Genomic DNA, 19,295 nt, shown 5'->3' on the forward strand with positions numbered 1-19,295 from the left:
TCCCAGCACCACAGGCAGCCAAACAACAGACAGGAGCCTTTTCAAGTTCTTTAAAAAAAAACATCTTGAATCACTCAATGGAGAAATAGAATAATTTAACTGTTTTCAACATTCCTTTCAGTTCACACAGCCCCCTTACAAGATTGGAATAGCATTGTGTATCATGTGACTGGAGGGATCTTAATTTTGCTCTATTAATAAAATATTGTAATCCAAATGAATTCTGTCCGCACTGAGCAAATTTTTTGACCCTTCTTCAGAAAAATAGACATTCAATAAGGAAGCAAGAAAGGAGACCTAGGAACTCCGCACGGCTGGCTCAGGAATTCTGGGAGTTGAAGTCCACGAGTCATAAAAGAGCCGAGGTTGCCTATCCCTGGCCTAGGCTCCGCCTCCACGGGACCTGGCTCGCCGGAAGCGGAAGCGAGCCAGAGCAGCCGGAAGCGGAAGCGCATCGTCCGTCAGTCCAGTGTTTACGCGCGGCGGAGAGGCGAGCGGCCGTCCTTCCTGCAGCGGCTCCCCGACCCCAGCCGTCACCATGTCGGGCTCCAGCAGCGCCATGATGAAGCAGCCCCCGATCCAGTCCACGGCGGGGGCCGTGCCCGTCCGCAACGAGAAGGGTGAGGAGGGGGCGGAAGGGGGGCTTCTCGGCGGGGAGGAGCGGAGGGGAAAGAAGAGGGGGCGCCGGGCTCAGCTGCAGGGCCTGAACCCCGCCCGCCTCTTCCAGGGGAGATTTCCATGGAGAAGGTGAAGGTGAAGCGATACGTGTCGGGGAAGCGCCCCGACTATGCGCCCATGGAGTCCTCCGATGAGGAAGACGAGGAGTTCCAGTTCATCAAGAAGGCCAAGGAGCAGGAGCTGGAGCCCGAGGAGCAGGAGGAGGACCTGGCCAGCGACCCCCGGCTGCGCCGCCTGCAGAACCGCGTCAGCGAGGACGTGGAAGAGAGGTGAGTGGCAGCCAGGCTGCCTGGGCCAGGGCATGGCTGGCTCAGGAATTCTGGGAGTTGAAGTCCACGAGTCATAAAAGAGCCAGGGTTGCCTACCCTTGATCTGGGCCAAGCCTCGATGGAGGCTTCTTTGCGTCCCAGCAGAGGCAGAGGGAGGAAAACGGCCTCTGTCTTCCAGGCTGGCGAGGCACCGCAAGATTGTGGAGCCAGAAGTGGTGGGGGAGAGTGATTCTGAAGTGGAGGGCGAAGCCTGGCACGTGGAGCGCGAGGACACCAGTGAGGAGGAAGAGGAGGAAGTAGACGATGAGGTATGTGCAGACGGAAGGGCCAGGTGTGGCGTTTGGGGCTGGACTGCATCTCTGAGCAACATTTTGGAGGTCCTTTGGGAAAACTCTGCTTTCTGCAGGAATTTTAACCTAGCCATAAATTGATACCTGACAGACTGGTTGGAATGGGGTAGGGTGCATGAACATGTGATAATCATTCCCCTTTAACTCTTCTTAACAGGAAATTGAACGTCGCCGTAATATGATGCGACAACGTGCTCAGGAACGCAAGAATGAGGAGTTGGAAGTGATGGAACTGGAAGATGAGGGCCGTTCTGGGGAGGAGTCTGAAACTGAGTCTGAATATGAGGAGTATACAGATAGTGAAGATGAAACTGAACCACGTCTTAAACCTGTCTTCATTCGCAAGCAAGTTCCATTAGTTAAAAAAAAAGGGGGAGGAGGTGGCAGTGGGCACTAATTTCTTGAGCCTGAGAGGTATTCCACAGCATTTCTTTTAAAATGTTGGTGGCATATAATTACAGCTCCATTTTGGTGGCTTCCACGGTGTTTTTCTTGCACCAATGGGTGTGAATTTTAATGAGATTTTCTTCTAGAAAAGATTTAATTTGGTTATTGTTCAATTTGGCACAAATATCTGTTGCAGAAAGGACCGAATCACAGTCCAGGAGCGAGAAGCAGAGGCCCTGAAACAGAAGGAGCTGGAGCAAGAGGCCAAACGTATGGCTGAAGAGAGGCGCAAGTACACCCTGAAGGTATTGGGAAAGGAAGGAGCAGGTGGTTGAGACACAAGGAATGTGGTCCTTCCGCAGGTTTACTCTCCCCTAAATTACTGCAGATTGTAGAAGAAGAAGCCAAGAAGGAATTGGAGGAGAACAGGCGTTCTTTGGCAGCCCTTGAAGCTTTGGATACGGACGATGAGAATGATGAGGAAGAGTATGAATCTTGGAAAGTGCGAGAATTGAAACGAATCAAGCGAGATCGTGAGGAACGTGAGGCGTAAGTATAATCAGATGGAGCCTTCGTTGGGTAAACAGTTAAAACCTTCCATCCTCACAAGAGGGAGTGAAAGAGGATGATTGTTGACGCCAGGTTATTTACTGCGCCTGATTTTTTTTTATCCAACCCCCTTCCTTCCCAGTGCGGAATTCCAGAACTACAGCTTTCTGGTGGAGGGCCATTCAGCCTTTGTAAGCAGCTCTAGCACCTCTCAAAGTAGCTTGTTCCGTTGCCAAACAATTTTGATCAGTGTGAGGTTTTTTTAACCAATTCCTTGTAATTAAACCAATTCTTTATTATTTTACTAAAACAGTAATACTGAGCATATCAACCCCTCCACATTATAATCCTTCAGATATTTGAGGGCAGATTTTTGTGTGTGTGTCCTAACATTTATTTATTTAGCATATGATGAAAATATGACAGAAGAGAAATAAACACATATACACCCAATCCACATAATTACATACAAAACCTCTACAGTGATACAGCAGTGGCCTCATAATTGGGTATCCAATTCAGCTATCTAGGCATTCGTCTCTGGTGTTCCTTCATGCAGATCTTCTAAGGAACGAGAGTGCACATTGTGGGCAGTTTTGCATACTATCACATCTAATTCTGTTCAGCTTTTGTCCAGCTAGAGCAAGAAGCTAATTTGGACCATTCCTCTCTCCAGCAGTATCATATCACCCCAATTTTCACCTTATTAGACTACAAGTTCTCTCTTGGTTATGGTCAAGGATGCTGAACAATAAAGCCCTCCCTATCTACAGAAACTACCAAGGGGAGTATTATAAATCCCATCATGATATGATCTGACTCTAGAGGTGTTAAAAGAAAAATCTTCACAAGAAAACCTTCCTGTGCTGTCAGGAACACAAAGCTAGGCTGTTGTAATACTGGACAAGCCCCACGGCCGCTTGGCAACCTTCTGTGGCTATGGGGGGTCTGCAAGTTGCTAAAAGTCATTTATCGAGCTGAAGCATACTCCCTTTTCATTCTATATAGGATAGAAAAGGAGAAAGCAGAGATTGAACGGGTACGGAATTTGACTGAGGAAGAACGCCGGGCTGAGCTCCGAGCCAACGGCAAGGTCATCACCAACAAGGCCGTGAAGGGCAAATACAAGTTCTTGCAGAAATATTATCACCGTGGTGCTTTCTTCATGGTAAGCATTTTGCCGCAAAACTGAAGGAGGGTCAAATATCTGTCCAGTAACCAGACCTGCCCTTTGTTATCCTCTATAACAGCTTTGTCCTCATCAATTTTATCTCCCCTGCAAACTGGAGTGTTAGGGCCTTTTTCTCTATCCCCAACAATTCTGACTTCCCTGTGCTCAGCTGTGCTCTTGCTTCTTTAGGATGAAGACGAGGATGTGTACAAGAGGGACTTCAGTGCACCAACTCTAGAGGATCACTTCAACAAGACAATCTTACCTAAAGTCATGCAGGTAAATGGGAGAGGAGCCCGGTTATGGATTAGAGGCAGGTGAGCAATTCCGGAGACCTCACTCAATCCTTCCTACACTTTCTTCTCTCTTTGCTATCTAGGTGAAGAACTTTGGACGTTCCGGACGGACTAAATATACCCACCTAGTGGACCAGGACACAACTTCCTTCGACTCTGCTTGGGGGCAGGAGAGTGCCCAGAATACAAAGTTCTTCAAGCAGAAGGCAGCTGGCGTGCGGGATGTCTTTGAGAGGCCTTCTGCTAAGAAGCGGAAAGTGACTTGAGTGGGAAGTATCGTCTGAATCCCTCTTTTAGCTCTGGCTTTTTGTACAACTACTTTTTAACTTGGGACCACAAAATATTTTCATTGGTCTGAATCAACTAAGCTGGTGCTGATTCAGCTTAACAGACTCTCCTTTAGATCTTTTGCAGTCCTGTATTTAATTTAGACGGACTATAAAGACAACTGCTCTTTACAGGAAGACTGTTTAAATAGTGTGTGTGTGGGGGGGGAAACAAACTATTAAATGACCCATTCATCTGAATTTTAGAAAAGTGCCCTGATCTTGGTTGTTTGCTGATCTGATTCTGTCATACACTTTCAACTAAAAATCTGCATTGCTGCATAGCTGTTAAAAGATAGGTGTGCCATAGAAAAAGGCTGGAAAGCAGCTTTCATGAAAGACGCTAAGCCATTATTTGTTTCTATAGTTTACTAAACAAACCATACTAACATTATGCATCATTTTAGTGCTTGTGTGAAGCCAGTGCTCTTATTGATAGAACAGTGGCAGCATTAAAGGATTGTTTGCAAGTAAAATAGCATTAGAGCTAATACAATGTAATTTGTACAAAATTCACTTTCCAGATAATATAGGATTGTTCCATTTTTATTTTACAATCTGTTGATCTCACAGTACCAGGGTTGATTTTATAGCTGCAGTTTGGGAGCCGGAACAGCTCATGATCTCTTCAAGGTGCTTTGGCCCCACTGAATTCTGTAAATCACCACTAGAAAGGGTGCAGGTAATGATAATCGAAGTTGGGAATAAAGTTTATTTTTCCTATCTCCAGATGTTCCTCTTTACCTGATAGCCTTTTTCTGATTTTCTTTAATGCATTTCTTTAACTAAAAATTTCATATGTAGAAAATGTGGACTTCAGTAAAATTCTGAAGGAAGGGTCCATTTAAAAGCATTAATACTTTTCAGTTAATTGGGGGAAGATAACTGATTGATCTGGATCAATATAGACACAGTAAGCTGGAAAATCACAACTTTATTTAATAACTTCAAAATGTGTCATACAGTGCATAATCTGCATAAAAAAGGCCCTCCAGAGGCATATTTTTCACTTTCTCCACAGAAGCACATCCAGCACAGAGTTCTCAATTGGTAAGAGTGATTAGTGCATCCACCACATTGCCCATGTGTTCCCGTAAGCTGCGTTCTGCTGCCGCCCTAGAGATCTCCATCTCATTCATCTAAAAAGAAAAGGGTAATTTTTAGCCAGTACAAGTTGCAGGTATCCAGGCAAGACCTTTCTGATTTGTCAAATACCTCTCTGTTAAAGTCAAGCCAACTTCTTAGCTCTATGCTAGACTTACAATCAATTCCAGATCCTCTTTCTTGATGGTGACTTTTGCCAGCTCTTTTTCTCTGCAACAAGGAGAAATGTTTCGGGATTATATTCATCCAGACAATAGTACAGTCCTTCTGTCCCCTCTTTCCCGTACACGTATGCCAGATGGAACGTAACAGAAATAATACTGCCTATACAACAGAACCCTAAAAAGGCCAGGATTGGTCTTGATAGCAAAAACCAGTAAGCTGGTATCAGACATCAAAACAGATTTAATTTATTTCGGCTATGGCAAGTAAGCTCAAAGTACAAGAGCAGATCAGTATTTAATGCCAAGTTCATTTCAAATGAATTTTAAACAAGCAAACTTTTCTAAAAGGGAAATTGTGTTATAGTTTAATAGAGAAAGGATATAGAAAATATCCCATCCCAAAGAACTTCAGGGCATGTCAACCTTCCTGAATATTCCAACTATTGCCAAGACAGGTAGATTGATGTAGAATGGTACATTTTGCCCTTGCCTGGGAAATAATATTCCATTCTGTTTTGATCATGTGTCCACTACCACTCCTAAACTCACAGCCATAATTTCCACAGAGGAAAATCAGTTGAATTCTGTACTTTTTTACCTATAAGCCCCAGGCTGCTCTTTGGGATCAGGAGTTTGGAACTATTAAGCACTCACCGTTCCTGCTTTGCTTTCTGCTCTCTAGACCTTCGGTCCCCTATCACTGACATGGCCTAGGAAAATCAAAGCAAAAGGAAAGCTTAGAAACCTTAAAAGTTTGCATATATATAAAAACAGATTATGCAGCAGGCATTGTAGAAACTTTAAAGTCATCAAAAAGTTTTAAAACTGCTTTGAACTTTCTTTTCATAGTTCTTCATTGTGGAACCACTTGAAACTGCAGAAGGGTAGTGTGGAAATATCCATGCATAGCAGGAGTTCCAATAAACCTGAGTTAGGGAATAAAGTAATTTTATTTTCTAGGATTCTTGGGTAAAAGGTACAATCCCTAGGCAAAGCTTTACAGGAGAGACCCCAGAAAATCTGATTTCTCAGATAAATTAGAAAGGTCAGATTTATGAAGGTAGTAAAATCCCTAACCAGAAAAAAGTTTCTGGAGCAACAGCATAATACTAACATTTTATAAGTCTAAAATATATGTTCTAAAGATTTAAGCTGGCTAAAACACTAACCATGGCATATTGTGACTTGTAATTTACATATTTAGAAAAAATTACTTAGGTTTGTCTAAAATAATACGTTTTTAAATAATGATAAATTTAAGAGAACATCACAAAGATGTATGAAAGAAAAAGACACAGGGCATGGATATTTGTGTTTATTTATTTTGTTAATATGTTTATTTTATTGTTTTTTAAATTGTTTTAAAATTTTAGAATTGTGAGCCACCCAGAGTTGGGCACTATAGAAATTAAATAAATAAATTTGAATGCGTGGGTGTGTGTCAAGAAGTACGAATTAACCTCATTTACATTGCTGTGGGTATACGGACAGAACTTGAAAATAATTTGGGGGGGAGCTAATCTTCCAGAAGGAGGAAGAAAGGACAACCAGTGCGAAGAGTTGTCAAAGAGAGCAGAATGGGTCACAAGGGCGACGGCAGGCAGCAATGGCCGGGCAGGCGGGGCGCTTCCCTCTCCGACTCTGCCCGCCCTCGAAGGCCGCGGGGAAGCCCGACGGGGCCGGGACCCTTTCCTCCTCTTCCTCCTTCCCCCCTTCCGGAGTGCCTCCGCCCGCCCGCCCGCCCAAGGAGCGAAGGGGGACCGGGAAGGGGAGGCAGCCCCGCACCGTCTCCAGGTTGGAGCTCTGGATCTCCTTCTCCTCCGCGTAGTCGGTCACGCGCTCCAGGTCAGCCGCGCCGCTGTCGTGCTTCCGCGGTTTTTCGGCCGGGCGGCCGCCGGCGCCATCCCCGCCGACCGCGGAGCCGTTGGGCTCGGCCTCCAGCTCCAGCTCCACATCCCCCTCGGCCGCCATCGCCTCGCCGCTCACGCAATGACGCACTTCCGGCGCGGCGCGCACGGGCCAACCGCAGAACCCGGGAAGGGAAGGCGGGACGTGCTTCCGGCGGAGGCAGCCGCCGCTTCCGGCTGGCGCGGGGTGAGGGGGTTGGGAGGACCCCGGCTTCGCTGCTGAGGGCGCGCGGCGGGAGAGGCGGAGGTCCGTCCGCGGGGCAGGGGGGCCCGTGGGGAAGGGGCGAGGCGGGGGTCCGGAGGAGCAGCTAGGCGGGAAGGGGCGCCCGAAGAAGCGGCCGGGAAAGTCAGCGAGCTTCGGAGGGACCCAGGAGGGCTTGGGCCTGGCCGCGCCTTCCCGGCCTGTGTTGGGGGGGGGGGCTGGAAGGAGCCGGTGGGAGAAGCCCCTCCGCGGTTGAGGCGGAGGTCGGAGGACGAAGCTGCGCCAAGGCCTTTCTGGCTGCGGCTGCAACCTGCCGCCCATCCCGGCCGAGCGGAGCCCTCGGTGCTGAAGAAGCTTCTCGGTCGTCCGGACCCCGAAGCGCCCCGACAGAGCCTGGAAGCCCCATTTGAAAGCTCGGCCATTTGGGAAGACCCTCAAAGCAGCAGGTGACGTCATCGCAGAGGTGTTGAACACCCGGGGGAGGCGAAAGGGAGTCAGGCTGGGGCGTCCCTCGGGAGGCACCTAAGCGGCCCCTTTTCAACAACCTTCTCTAACAAGGAATGGTTGGAAACAAGTTGGTAGACGACCCCTCAAGAGTCCATCATCGCAGCATCAACCCAACTACAAACCACCTTCTTGACTGACTTAACTATCCAGGAGGGAGCTGGGGCTAATGAACAGTGGCTAAGCTACCAATGGAGGAGACTATTTGCAGCTCAGGATTGAAATGTCTTTGGTCTTTGGTGCCCTCTGAGCTTGTTCGGTTTTCTTCTTTTCCTTTCCCTGCCACTAATGAGCAAAATAGTGCGGTGCTTTTGCTTTCTTTGGGAAAGATTCAAGTTTTCCAGACAGAACTCCACACAACGGTATCCATTGTTTTGACTTCATGCAGTAGTTACAGACTACCTGCCCGTTCCTCAGCAAAAAGAGGAAGCAGAAGCAACCACTGCTGCCACTCTGGCGTAGCTCACTCAGCCCAGGACTGTTTATTTCCAAAAAAGGCTCCGACGGAGGCTGCTCTCAGTAGCCCCTTCTTAAAGATCAAGCCAGCAACACTGCCTCTCCAGCACAAGGCTCCCCGGTCCCCCCATCACACAGCAATTAGGAGTAGGGGTGGGGGGCAAAGGTTCATTTATTTATTCATTCATTCCTCCAGATGTACAAAAAAAAATAGAAAACACCCCCCCCTCTCCAGTCCAGGGCATCCATGGCAAATGCAGCTAAGAGACAAGGGGCAGGTAAAGAAGTAGGACAGCAACCACCGGCTCTCCTCTGCCTGAAGGGTTTTGCTTTCCAGCTACGAAGCTGCACCATGGAGCCCTGGCCTCCTTCCCAGAGCAGCCGCCGGGCTCTCCTCTGAACAAGGCGGCAGCCAAGGCTCTCACAGATCCTCTTTCGGCGCCTTCTTCTTCTTCTTAGGCTTTTCGTCTTCTTGTAGAATTGGCGGATATGTGGCCTCCCTCTTCAGATAGCTGACAAAGTCGCTCACCTCACGCCCCCCCTGGCAAGGAGAGAAGTAGTGAGGCCAAGAGGGAGAGACACTAGTGAGATGCAGGCCACCCCCTGCCCACTGTGTGTACCACCCACAATTCACAACAGCCCCCAACTTTTACCCTCTGTCTAGGAAGCCCAGTGCAGCTCAACTCCACATCGTCTCAGTCACACTCCTCTTCCCTCCTCGGTGCCAAGGCGGAGTTGCCATCAACTTTTTCTGGAGTGCTTTTAAAAGATTCTAATCTAGCCTATTGCTCTGGTATCTCAGGGTGGTTTCCCCTCCAACCAGAGCAAACTGGTGTTATTTCTGCTGCTGTAACTGTTATCCCATCTCTTTACCTAAAAAGCCCTTCTAGTAGAAAGAAGCCAGCAAAAGATCTGCTCACCTCGTATTTCTTTGGACTCTGCTTGCTGCCGGCAGGAGAAAAGTAAATTGTGGGAAAGCTGCAGCACAAAGAAAGATCCAGTTAGACATATTCAATCTTTTTTCGTAGCAACAGCAAACATAAATTTAACCGGTCCTCAATCCTCAACCAACCTATTCTGCACAATTGGCAAACAGGTCAAAAGGCATTTCTAAGAAAGCTCTTCTGCTAATAGCAGATGTAGCTCACCGGGAAAAGCAAACAGCCATTCCTGGGGCTTCCTTACCCTTTGACTTCATACGGTGAAGGCACATCATTGGCTGTGGCATCCATCTTAGCTATAACAATGTGGGGGTCTTTGTTAAGCTGAAAAAAGGTAACAAGCCAGTAATTAGGGAGGACAAAACTCTCAGCCCATTGAGAAAATGGTGACCGAGATCAGAATTATGTGAAGTCAAAATCAAACAGGCCACCAATATTTCCCATTTTTGGGACTGCTGTACCTGGAAAGGAACTCCCAGCAGTTACTTCTTCACAGATAAATAAAGTAACTTCTCCCAAGAGACCTTCAAGTTGATGCAACCTTTGCTTCCTTCCCTCCTACCTTCTCCCCCAGTTCCTTGTATTTGGGTTCAAGATTCTTGCAGTGGCCACACCACGGGGCGTAGAATTCTATAAGCACATCCTTACTCTCCGCGTTTACGATTTCATCAAAATTTTCAGCCACAACTACCTAGAGAGAAACAAGAAGGTTTAAATAAACATGCCAGAATCATATTGAAAGAGCCCCAATATGTCATGGGTAAAAGCAGAACAGCTGCTTTCTCCAGATGCAAGCATACCTGTCTCTCCCTGCAATGCAGAAAGTATTGTCCAAGCTCATATTTGCACCACGGAGTAATAACATTACCAGCTCAAGTCACCTGTTTGTTTTTATCAAGGTGAACTTGCCCAGTTTCAGACAGCTGTTTGTGCTAGCATGTAAGTACTGTAAAATTTCACATTTCCCTAACACTTCTATTTGTTTTCTTACAGCCGCTTAGCATTTGGAACCAAAGGAGAGCCATTACAGTGCTAATTAAGCACTGATGAGCAAAATTTTGATTTCTTTTGTTTTGTTATGGTGCACTTTTTTCCTAAGGGAATCAAGACACTACAGAAAAGGCTCTGCTTCTCCTATTATTTCAGAAACGTAATTTACAACTCCATCCATGTAAAATCTCTTCCCCAGTTACCATGGGGTTAATGGAAGACTCTAGCCCCGCTCTCACCTTCACCGGACCATCATTGTTGTCTGGGATGGGCTCTGATTTCAGGTATCTTTTCAGCTTTCCATCAAAATAATCCTGAAGGAATCTCTCCAAGGCTGTACCATCACGGCTGAAAATGGAGTAAGAATTGCTTCAGCCAGCGCAGACCCATTTGTACTACCATCAAGAGCCACTAAGGGAACAACACAGGCCTCTCCTCCTTCAAAGCTCTTCCCAGAACAATTCAATGGAAACTTTGCCCTGCAGGAACTATTTCTGTTTCAAAAGGGGAGCTTCCAAGTAGAAGCTGTTTATTCCCAACAAAGGGACAGAAATGTGAACTTACGAAAATTCCTCTTGCATGGCGAATTTCTCTCCTTTGACCGTTCTGATAGCAACAAGAGGGATATCATTGGTAGAACCATCCAGCCCAAACTCCGTGAGTTCATGGCCAAAAGTCTTTCGACTGGCAACAGCAAAATTAAGCTTGTGCCCAGCATCCAGGAAACTCCGAGCGACCTTCATCACTCTGCAGAAACAAGGCAACTCTTTTGTTACTGACAGCTCAAGGAAATCAGATGGCCGCCCCAAGCTATGGGTGCAAAAAAATACAACCAACTCCACAAGTGAACCCAGTGCAGTTTCAACTCCACACCTGCCGATGTGTGAATGTTTTGTTAACTGAGGAATGAATTCTACAATACCAGGTCATATCTGCTGGATGCCTAATGGATTCACCAAAATGGAAAACAAAATTAGAACATCTGTTTTCCAGCTAAGATTGTTAAAATGCAATACTGCCAAGAAAATATAAAATGAAAGTTGTTTCAAGGAAACAACCTCTACTAGAGAGTCTCTACTACAGAGTTATTTTCTAAGGGAAGTAGTTCCTGAAGCAACAACAACTTCTGACACAACGAGGACAAGTCTATCAAAGCACATACTTCAGCTGTTGCTGCTGGCATTGCTTGTGAGCCATCTTAGTCACTCCTGGGCTCAGAAACCAACTTTATATTGCCAACTGAGGAGGAATGTTCACCTATTCATCATCCTGCCTGGGACCAGTTGCTGACAGGCAGTAGGTCTTCAATGGTAACTGCCCAGCTCTTCTTTAGCCATTCTGCATCCGGTCTCCTCCTCCTCCCCCCCCCCAGTCTATTACTGCTTCTTTACCTCATTCCCCACAAGTTTAATTTGGGAAGACCTATGTTTTAACAAGATTTTTTCAGTGGCTTTGGCAAATTGGCTGCAGTGGAAACATAACTGGTGCAGATACGGCTTTCATTTTGTTTACTGTTTTCTCCAATATCAGATTTCATTTGTAACAAAAACAGTTCATCTACCACAGAATCCTTGACAAAGAAATGGAAACTCACCTGTTGCGCCAATAATTAGAGCCTTTGGGATTCTTTTCATAATCTATATCATAATAAGCCACTAAAAGATCTTTCCCTTGGATCAATTCTTTGTTGTCTTCAGTCATGTGTGGGCATAAACCAAAGCTGAAACACAGAAACTTCCATTTTTTAGTATGTGAATCCCATTCAGACAACCGTTACTTGCGATAGGAGAGAAACTACTATGCTCACATGTTCTCTTGGAGAAACTTCTTGATCTTGCCAGTTGTGATCTTTTCTTCTGTATATCGCACAGAACTGTCCTCAAACTTGTTTGCAAGGTGTTGGGGACGGAACAGGACGATGCCCCTGTGAAAAGGAGACTGGTGCATTTTGACTGTCAAACCCTATCAAGCAGCACCCCACAACGCATCCCTTTGGTTCACAAAAGAGTTGGAAGGGACCTAAGAGATCAAGTGAAATCCCCTTCACATTGCAGGATTCATTGAACCATCCCGGACAGATGACTGAGGGTTCCTCCAGGACAGGGCTCCAGTCGCTGAGCAAGTCTCAGCTGCTTGAACCAATTCCACAAGGAGAAGCTAACACACAGGCAGCAAGCACATCAAGTTCTGACTTGTCTGCTCCTGCAGGTGGATAAACAAGAACCAACCCCGAAGGGACTTGGCAATTTGTGCTGCTGTATAGACGTGACACCACACCGTTCACAGAAGGCTACTCAGAGGAAGGCTTAAGCATTCTAAAGAACTGTGTTATAGATGTGACCCTTCAAGAGTCTAAGGCGATAGTAAAAACTCATTCGCATAAGTTAACTCAGCACTGTAAAGCTCTGCCCTTTACATTTTGAAAATGTGAGCAGCTTCTGAAGTTGCTTGGTCGGCAAGTCACACAAAAACAAGAACAAACTTCATAACCTTTATAACCGTGAACTTTTAAGCTGAATCAGGAAAATACAGAACCAACCACTGAACACTTACTCGCCATCTGGTTCATATTTTTTAACGAGGGCCTCATCACTGACATGCCCAAAGCGGTAATGATCCCGCAAATTGCTTGCTGCTTTCATGTATTCTGAATGCGGATCGCCAAACAGCTCCCTGAAGAATCCTGTAGTTCATAAGAACAAAAGAAATAACTGTGTAAAAGAGGTCCAAGATAAATATTTTGGTTATGCCACTGAGACACTATAAATTGGTGACGTGGGAGGAAAAGTAAACATTTCCTTGTTTTCTGAGGGGGGAGACAAAATGCACGATTGTTCTTTAAAATGACAAAACAAGAACTTCAAGTCTATCAAAGATTTACCATCCCTCAATGTTAAACCTTTGCTGTTGGTGTTATAGATGAGAAATATTTGGTAAAACCAAAAGTTAGCATTTTATTGAACAACAAGCCACATGCAAAAATTGGCCCAGTCTTCAAATCCCACCCAAGGAACACAACCAATCCATGGCTTTGGTATTTTTATTGGGGAGTGTGCCTTGGCAATACTCTTAACAGGTTGTCATCTGGAGGATGAAGTCATATAAAGTAAACAGCACCTTCAACGGGAAGGCAGAAGGCAAGAAATACTTCAAACCAACTGGATATCAAGTTATCTGGGGGTTTTTAACGCAACATAACTTGGTTAGCAAATCATCCCATCCTAGGTTTATCTAATAAATTGGTCCATGAAGTAAATCTTATACAGAAACAAGAATCAAAGCTATCAATAATCAAGGTAAGCACTGATCTGTACTGTAGTCTCCTGCCCCCAGACTACTTACCAACCACAGCAGCATCCTTTTCAGTGATGAATTTCTCAAAGGCCTCAGGAGAAAGAGGAACTGAGGCAGGCCCAGCCTGTTTCTTTAGATGGCTCACAATTCCATCTTAGGGGAAAAAAATGTATAAATAAAGGCCAATCTTCTTTGGAGACTCACTGACATGGTATAAAAGCCCCCAAAGGCTACAGGACCTGTACATCAATCATTGTTTCAATCCCACATTCATTATGCTAACATAGGCAAATCTCTTACTCACCCATCTACAGGTAGTCCTTGACTTACAAGTTCATTTAGTGACCAAAGCTATGACAGCACCAAAAAACCTGACTTATGACCAGTTTACACACTTGCAACAGTTGCAGCATTCCCATTGCCATGTGTTCAAATTTCAGCTTGGCAGCTTACTAATACTTATGACAGTTGCAGTGTCCCAGGGTCACGTGATCCCCTTTTGCAATTTTCAGACAAGCAAAGCCAATGGGGAAGCCAATTTCACTTAACTAAACAACGACACTTCACTTAACAATTGTGATAAGGTTGCAAAATGAGGCAAACTCACTTAACAGAAATTTTGGGCTGTTATGGTGGCAAGTCAAGGATTATCTGTACCGATAGGGCAGTTTTCAAGACCGGCCCCGTTGTGACAATCTATTAGCTGCAAGGTGAGAATCCCAGATACCAAAGCTGTAACTGGGAGGCGCAATTCCAATCTGCAGCCGCCCTGCGGAGCGTCAGGTGTGCCCAACGTCTACGAGACGGGGCTGCTCACCGGCTGTCCTGGGCCCGTCGTAACTCCCAGACTCCTCTCCGTTGCGGAAGATCTTCAGCGTCGGGTAGCCGCTCACACCGTACTTGTTGCAGGTCTCCGAATTGGCCGTGCAGTCGACCTAGCGGGGGAGGGGAGGGGAGCGCGTTGCCGTCCCGGCGCCCTGCCAAGGCCTCCGCCCGCCCCCCCGCCCCCCGCCCCGGCTCAGCGCCGGTCCGCCCCCCCCAGACACACCTTGGCCAGCGGGACGACGCCCTTCAGCCGCGTGGCCGCCGACTCGTACTCGGGCGCGAGGCGCTTGCAATGTCCGCACCTGCAAGGCAACGCCACCGGTCAGCCCGCGCCCCTCCCTCCCGCCCGGGCCCCTGGCGGCAGCCAATCCGCGGCCGCCCGCGCGCCGCGGCAGCCACTCAGGAGAGGCCACGGCAACGAGGCCCCGCCCCCTGGCGCCCGGGAAGCAGCCGCAACGCCAGGCCCGCCGCGAAGACCCCGCCGGGCGGCACCCCTCGCTTCCCGCTGCCGGAGCGTCCCGGAGGGCTGAGAGGCCCGCCCGGGGAAGGCCGCGCGGCCGTCCCGACCCACCAGGGCGCGTAGAACTCGACGAGGGCGACGTTGCGATCGGCCAGGCCGCTGTCGAAGTCATCATCGCTCAGCTCCAGCACGTCGGAGGCGCGGGCGGGCCAGGCCGCGACGGCGAGGAGCAGCGCGAAGAGCAGCGTCGCCATGAGACCCAGCTGAGAGCAGTAAGGAGAGAGGCGGCGGCGGCAGCTTTCGCTTTCCCCGGCGGTCGTCTCAGCGCGGGGCTAAAGAGGAAGCGGAAGACCCGCCCCCTGCGCAGACGGGCCGGATCTACTGTGTGGCAGCCGCCCATTGGCTCGAGCGTCTCGGCCAGGGCGGGGCTTCTCTCGTCGCCGGGCGACGGCTCGGCGCGCCCCTGCCCGCCTCCTCTGGCTCTCTGGTTCGCGCAGGCGCTCTGGCGCGAAGGGGGAAGCGCCCGTTCGGCCCGGGCGGGGAGGGGGCGAGGAGGGAGACCGCGACTGGGGGGGGGGCGAGCGCCGCGGGGCCGCCTTGGGCGCAGACGGAGTCCCGGCGCGGAGCCCTCCCCGCCCCCTCAGCCGCCTGGCCGGAGCGGGGCTGGGGGGACCCGGGAGGGAGCGGAGGGCGGCCGCCCCCCAGCACAAGGCGGCAGAGGGCGGGCACCGGCGGAGCGGCCGCCAGCGACTCCGAGCCGCGCGCTTCCGAAGGGAAAGCGGGTAACGGAGGGAGGCCAAGCCATGTGCTAGAAGCAACGTCATACATTGGAGGCTTGGCTGGCGCCACCCGTTAAGGCGAGGACGTCGAAGCCGGCTCGTGGCTTTCGACCCCCTCGGACGCCGCCAGCCAGGGAGGAGGCTCTGCTGCCCGGCGCTCCCCAGCCAGGGAGGAGGTGAGCCGCCTCCGCTCTTTTTGCTAGTCAGCTAACTAAGGTAGGGGTAGGCAGCCTTGGCTCTTTTATGACTCGTGGACTTCAATCCCAGAATTCCTGTGCCAGCTATCCTATGCTGGCTCAGGAATTCTGGGAGTTGAAGTCCACGAGTCATAAAAGAGCCAAGGTTGACTACCCCTGATTTACTAAGGTATGTAGGAAACACATCACAATAGTAACGGGGGACCTTTAATTACCCTGACATCAACTGGGAGACAAACTCTGCACCAAGTGGAAGATCAGATTCCTGACAAACCTAGCAGACAACTTTGTCTCCCCAAAAGTAGAGAAGGGAACTAGGGGATCAGCCATATTGGACCTAATTCTCACTAACAGGGATGAAATAATAGAAGGTGTTGAAGCCACAGGAACCTTGGGCGAGGGAGTGATTATGCAATATTGGAATTCAACATTGTGCAAGCACAAGCAATAGACAAAGTCAAATAGAGTCTTGGACCCAATACCTATGTGTGGTGGCAGCTCGCACTCTGAGGGCAGGTGTTTCCCTAAAAAATGCAACTTGTCTTCCCCTTTCCCCTCAACTGTGGAACAGAAGGTATAAAAACAGCGACATGCACACTCCACCTGACTGGGGGATGGATAGGCAAATGTGTTTTAGAATTCCGTTTCTCACAGAGTATGGAGAAGCAGATGACAACTCATCCTGTCAAACCACCCTTACAGGAGCCAAAATCACTAACACTCTTGTTTACATTCAGATTATACCTGGCAGGGAGTAAAATCCACCTGCATACATAACCAGATACAATATGCCACCTGTTCCAGTAATAAACAAACAATGTGTCACACCCCACGGGGTGAGGTACACCTCTAAAGGATGGGTGTATGCATTTGTGGCAGGTAAGTATTATGCCAAACAAGTGGCCTATAACCACACTATACTTGACCGAAGCCCAGAAATGTGTTTGTTTTGACACTTGTAAAGCAATAGACCAAGGACAGGGACAAGATAGTAACTATGGAATCCGTTGCGGTTCCGAGTTGGGAAAGATCCTATATTACGGAAAGTAAATATGTATATGAGGTCCCGGAGCTTTTGGCGTATCATCCGATCGGTATGTCTATTGGTACACATCTAGCATGAAGATGGAGAGAGGTCCCAACACTGACCCTAATTCAAGCCCTTCAGCAGAGCCATGATGTGAAGCAAGCTGGCCACTTTGGATTTCTGAAGACTACATTTGGCGAGGCGGCAATTTTGGTGGTCAGGAATGAAAAAGGATATTGAAAGTTGTGTAAAGAGTTGTGTGATTTGTGAAAAAAATGACCCGGAAAGTTTCTTCCAGGAGGGGGCGCTGCAGTCCCACTGGTTGCTCAGGTTCTGACCCGAACATCCCAAGTCACCAGGCCGGGAAGACGTGGGGAGGGTCTGTGTGGGCAAATGGGCTTCTAGCAAATTATATAAGCTTGTCAAGTTACAACAGAAGACCCACACACACACAGCTAAGATCATGGAATGAGGCAGGAAGAGCACAAACTGGCACCAGAAAGACAAATTAAAAACCTATTTAATAAAACCATGGAAGGCTCTGGAGGCGCCTAGGTGGCCTAGCTCAGGCGCCGCCGGAGACCCCGTCGAAGGAGGGCGGGCGGGCGCTCAGCCCAGGAAGCGCAGCCCGGCCATCCCGGAGAAGCCCAGGAGCAGAGCGAGGACTTTGGGCAAGCGGCCCGAGGGGAGATGCAGCTCCTGGGGCAGGATCTCCAGGAAGGTGATGTACATGAAGGTCCCGGCCGCCACCCCCTCCAGCACGCTCCGCGCCAGGGAGCCGCCGGGGCCGGCGCCGCGGGGCACGGCCATGCCCACGCCCACGCCCACGGGGGACATGAGCACGAAGCAGGCCACGGCGGCCGCCAGCCAGGGCAGGGCCAGGCGGCTCTGGAGCAGCAGCAGGCCCAGGCTGGCCGCGATGATGCACTTGTGGAGGACGATGGCCGCCGCCAGCCGGAGCACCTGGCTCGGCGTGTCCTGCAGCCCCAGCGCCAGCCCCTCGAAGGCCGAGTGCAGCGACAGCGAGACGACCAGCACCAGCGAGCGGAAGGGCGACGGCGCGGCCTCGGCCCGCTGCTCCCCGACGGCGGCCTCTTCGCGGCGCACGAGGGGCGACGCGGCCTCGGCGCCCGGCCGCTCGCTGCAGTCCAGCATCACGTGCTCCAGGACCAGCACCAGCAGGAAGCCCAGCGCCAGGACCAGTTCGGGCGCGGGGAAGGCCGGCTGCAACGGAGAGAAGCGGAGCGTCACCGCGGCCGCCCCGTGGGGCCGAAGGATCCGGGGCCGCGTTACTTTCGGCGGCAGGAGCGGCTCAGGGACCCGGTCAAAGGCGGCGAGGTAGTTCCCCGCCGGTCCTCGCGGGGTCAGCGGCCACCTCCAGGCCCTCGAGGGGGTCCCCACGCGAGTCGCCCCCGAGCCCCCTGCGCTCGGCCACGGGGCCGCCGCGATGCGGCTTGGCTGGCCCTCCCCCGGGAGAGCCGCCCCCCCTCCGGTACCGAGAGGCTCTGCCGACGGAGCTCGTCCCGAAGATCGGCCAGCGAATCGGGCACCACGTCCAGCAAGCAGGCGGCCATAAAGACTCCGCCCGCCGCGCAGCTCAGGATGCTTCGGCCGCTCCGAGAGGCGCCTGCGGAGAGTCGGGGAGAAGGACGCTGAGCGAGGCCCGCCGGCCCACGCGACCCGCCCGTCCCTAGCAGACCCCACGCACCGTTGGCCGCGGCCCCGCGCAGGCGGAAGAGCAGCGCCGGGAGGAGGCCGCAGAGCAGCGGCAGCGCGGCCAGGGCGAGCAGGCAGCCCAGCTTCAGCGCCTGCAGAGACCACATGGCGCCCCGTCGGATCGGGCGCCGCCCTGGCCGGCCGGCCCTTTAAGCCCTCGCCCAGCCCCGGCCCGCCCACGACAGGCCGGGGGGTCAGCCCAGCCGGCCGCCTCCGCCCCGCGGCCTTGTTGGAGGGGGGCTACGGCCTTGACCGGGAGGGGAGGGTCTGGACTGTGGACCGAGGAGGAGAAGTTGCCGTGCTTGGAGTCAGCGCCTTTGCAGCCCCGTCCGCGGAGCAGGGCCCGAGTTTGCTCGCCTAAGGGAGGACGGCTCGGACTTGGCTCCGGTGGGAGAACCCTTCCTCCCTGGATCCTCTCCCACGGGCGGTTCCCGGGGTCCGTGAGCGAGCTCCGAAGCGGCAATGGGTGCGTGAAGAGCTGGGTTGGGGGTTGGGAATTGGGCGTCGATTCTCTCTTGCAATTACGCTGACCGAACACGCGGGTTGGGGATGAAGGGGGCGAGCCCGTCTTGACGCCTCCTGATCAGGGGGCCGCCTGCCCGCTTTGGTCGAGTAGAGAAAACGGGCCCTGCTCGGCCAGCCCCGCCCCGCCCCTCTCGGCCGCGCCCGACTCCTCCCGTGACCGGAGGGCTGCCCAAGCCCC

General features: G+C 50.7%; 4 protein-coding genes across 4 annotated transcripts; 1 reads left to right on the forward strand and 3 right to left on the reverse strand.

Moving 5' to 3' along the window:
• Positions 1 to 470: 470 nt before the first annotated feature.
• Positions 471 to 4,158, forward strand: MFAP1 (microfibril associated protein 1). The gene is made up of 9 exons (XM_015818596.1): positions 471 to 620; positions 728 to 947; positions 1,126 to 1,255; positions 1,455 to 1,642; positions 1,881 to 1,989; positions 2,073 to 2,233; positions 3,242 to 3,401; positions 3,594 to 3,683; positions 3,784 to 4,158. Exons 1-9 carry the CDS (start codon positions 539 to 541, stop codon positions 3,964 to 3,966), a joined length of 1,323 nt encoding a protein of 440 aa, XP_015674082.1. The 5' UTR covers positions 471 to 538; the 3' UTR covers positions 3,967 to 4,158.
• Positions 4,159 to 4,940: 782 nt separating this feature from the next.
• Positions 4,941 to 7,267, reverse strand: HYPK (huntingtin interacting protein K). Its single transcript, XM_015818597.1, has 4 exons — positions 7,080 to 7,267; positions 5,949 to 6,004; positions 5,289 to 5,340; positions 4,941 to 5,165 (listed from the first exon to the last, which is right to left on the reverse strand). Exons 1-4 carry the CDS (start codon positions 7,263 to 7,265, stop codon positions 5,070 to 5,072), a joined length of 390 nt encoding a protein of 129 aa, XP_015674083.1. The 5' UTR covers positions 7,266 to 7,267; the 3' UTR covers positions 4,941 to 5,069.
• A 1,285-nt stretch (positions 7,268 to 8,552) lies between these two features.
• PDIA3 (protein disulfide isomerase family A member 3) lies at positions 8,553 to 15,273 on the reverse strand. Its single transcript, XM_015818598.2, has 14 exons — positions 15,247 to 15,273; positions 14,985 to 15,205; positions 14,637 to 14,715; positions 14,406 to 14,523; positions 13,637 to 13,741; positions 12,848 to 12,977; positions 12,102 to 12,218; positions 11,889 to 12,014; positions 10,859 to 11,041; positions 10,534 to 10,642; positions 9,867 to 9,995; positions 9,549 to 9,628; positions 9,284 to 9,341; positions 8,553 to 8,904 (listed from the first exon to the last, which is right to left on the reverse strand). Exons 1-14 carry the CDS (start codon positions 15,271 to 15,273, stop codon positions 8,785 to 8,787), a joined length of 1,602 nt encoding a protein of 533 aa, XP_015674084.2. The 3' UTR covers positions 8,553 to 8,784.
• Positions 15,274 to 17,485: 2,212 nt separating this feature from the next.
• Positions 17,486 to 18,699, reverse strand: LOC107289794 (zinc transporter ZIP1-like). Its single transcript, XM_015818605.1, has 3 exons — positions 18,585 to 18,699; positions 18,373 to 18,503; positions 17,486 to 18,100 (listed from the first exon to the last, which is right to left on the reverse strand). The coding sequence occupies exons 1-3, from the start codon at positions 18,697 to 18,699 to the stop codon at positions 17,486 to 17,488; spliced, it is 861 nt and encodes a 286-aa protein (XP_015674091.1).
• Between the last annotated feature and the right edge of the window lie 596 nt (positions 18,700 to 19,295).

The sequence above is a fragment of the Protobothrops mucrosquamatus genome, unplaced genomic scaffold, assembly GCF_001527695.2.
Source record: "Protobothrops mucrosquamatus isolate PMUCROS unplaced genomic scaffold, P.Mucros_1.0 scaffold768, whole genome shotgun sequence".
Taxonomy (NCBI): domain Eukaryota; kingdom Metazoa; phylum Chordata; class Lepidosauria; order Squamata; family Viperidae; genus Protobothrops; species Protobothrops mucrosquamatus.